At 63.9% G+C, this 1,695-nt stretch overlaps 1 protein-coding gene across 1 annotated transcript; it reads right to left on the bottom strand.

Annotated features, from left to right (window-relative positions):
• Window positions 1–1,023: 1,023 nt before the first annotated feature.
• On the bottom strand, window positions 1,024–1,689 carry LOC112617817 (double homeobox protein 4-like protein 4; the record flags this gene model as incomplete). The annotated part of the gene is made up of 1 exon (XM_025374491.1): window positions 1,024–1,689. A coding segment is annotated over one exon (666 nt), but the record flags the coding sequence as incomplete, so codon positions are not given.
• Between the last annotated feature and the right edge of the window lie 6 nt (window positions 1,690–1,695).

The following is a 1,695-nucleotide window of genomic DNA, read 5'->3' as shown; positions in this document are numbered from 1 at the left end:
TGAGTTGTTGAATGGTAATTCATTTAGGTAGGAAGCCGGTTAGAGGGGGTAAGCCCCCTAGGGATAGGAGGGTGGATGCTCTTAGTGGTGCTAGACAGGTTGATTTGTTTCAGGTGTGGGATAGTATGAGGGTGGTGGTGTTCGAGTTTAGGTTGAGGGTCAGGAATACGGTAGTTGTTAGGATGATGTCTATGGTGAAGTAAAGAATTGTGATAGTTGGGTTATATACTAGTGTTCTTATTATTCAGCCTATGTGAGTGATTGAAGAATATCCTAGGATTTTGCGTCATTGTGTTTGGTTGAGACCTCCTCAACTGCCTACTATGATAGATAGGGTAGAGAGAGTTAGGAGGATATAGGTGTTGATTGATGGGTGAATTTGGTATATGATCGAGATGGGGGCTGGTTTTTGCCATGTAAGGAGGAGTAGGCCAGAAGTTAGGGATGTTCCTTGGGTAAGTTCTGGGACTCCAAAGTGGAAGGGGGCTATTCCTAGTTTTATGGCAAGGGCAGCCCAGTGCAGAACAACATGGTGGTGGTGCTTTGGGTCGTGGTGGGGGTGGGGGTGGGGGTGGGGGTGGGGGTGGTGTGTTTGGGTGTGTGGGTGTGTGGTTGCGTGGGTGTGTTGGGGTGTGTGGGTGTGTGTGTGCGTGCGGGCGCGCGCGCGCGCGCTGTGTTGGGGAGTGGGGTGGGGGATCAAGCGGGGGTCGGGCGGTGGAAAAGCATGAGAGCTCTGCCGGGGCTGCTCCCGGAGCCTAGGCCGCTGCCCGCACAGCCGCGCATGCGCAGTAGACGGTCCCCCTCCTGGAACCTGGGCCGGCTCTGGAATCCCCGGGATGCTCAGTTCTCCTCGGTGTGGAGTGTCCGGCCGCCGCCGCCGCCGCCGCCGCGCCCAGACCGGGAAGGCAGGAGTGCCAGGCTGGTCAGCCCGGAGGGCAAACAGGCCTCTCCACGCCGAGCCAGGTGCTCACCGCGAAAGGGAGGCCACCGCCCCGCCCCCGATCCCGTCCCCAACCCCGCGTCCTAAAGGTCCTCCAGCAGAGCCCGGTACTCCTCCTCGCTGAGGAGTAGCGGTTGCAGCAAAGCGGGCTCTCCCACGTCCTGCAGCTCCGTCGGGGCCTCCGTTTCTAGCAAAGGTTGCGCCTGCTGCAGAAACTCGGGGGTCTCCAGGAGCTCATCCAGCAGGCTGGAGGGGAGTGCAGACGAGCGCCCAGGCTCCTGGAGCGGCGGGGAGGGCGCCCGGATGGCTTGCATCTGCTGCTGCCCCGCGGAGGCCTCCGGGGGCGCGGGCCCCGGAGGTGGAGCTGCCCCGACTTGGGGCTCCCACGCCGCCCCGGCGACCTGGGGCCCCTGGCCCCAGCCCCACCACGGACTCCCCTGGGACGTGGGCGGCGCCAGCACACCCTGGCCCTGCGGCTCAGCTCCAGCGGGCCCAGGCTGTGCCACCGAGCAAGGGCCCGGCAGGCTGTGGTGCTGCGGGTCCCGATCCCCCCGCCATTGGCTCGGGCGCGGAGGCCACCCCCGGGGAGTCTGAGGGTGGGAGAGCGCCCCTTCCGGAGTCGCCAGGGCAGCGTAGGAAAAATCCCAATCCCCGCCTGCCGGGGCAGGATGGGAGATCCCTGCTGCCTGCGCAGCCTGGCTGGGCTGCAGCGGGGCGACGGCCCCTGCTCCCTGGCCCACGAAAGCCCCCGGTGG

The sequence above is a fragment of the Theropithecus gelada genome, unplaced genomic scaffold (assembly GCF_003255815.1).
Source record: "Theropithecus gelada isolate Dixy unplaced genomic scaffold, Tgel_1.0 HiC_scaffold_4826, whole genome shotgun sequence".
NCBI lineage: Eukaryota > Metazoa > Chordata > Mammalia > Primates > Cercopithecidae > Theropithecus > Theropithecus gelada.
The sequence above is the reverse complement of the archived record's forward strand: the minus strand, read 5'-3'. Positions and strand labels throughout refer to the sequence as shown.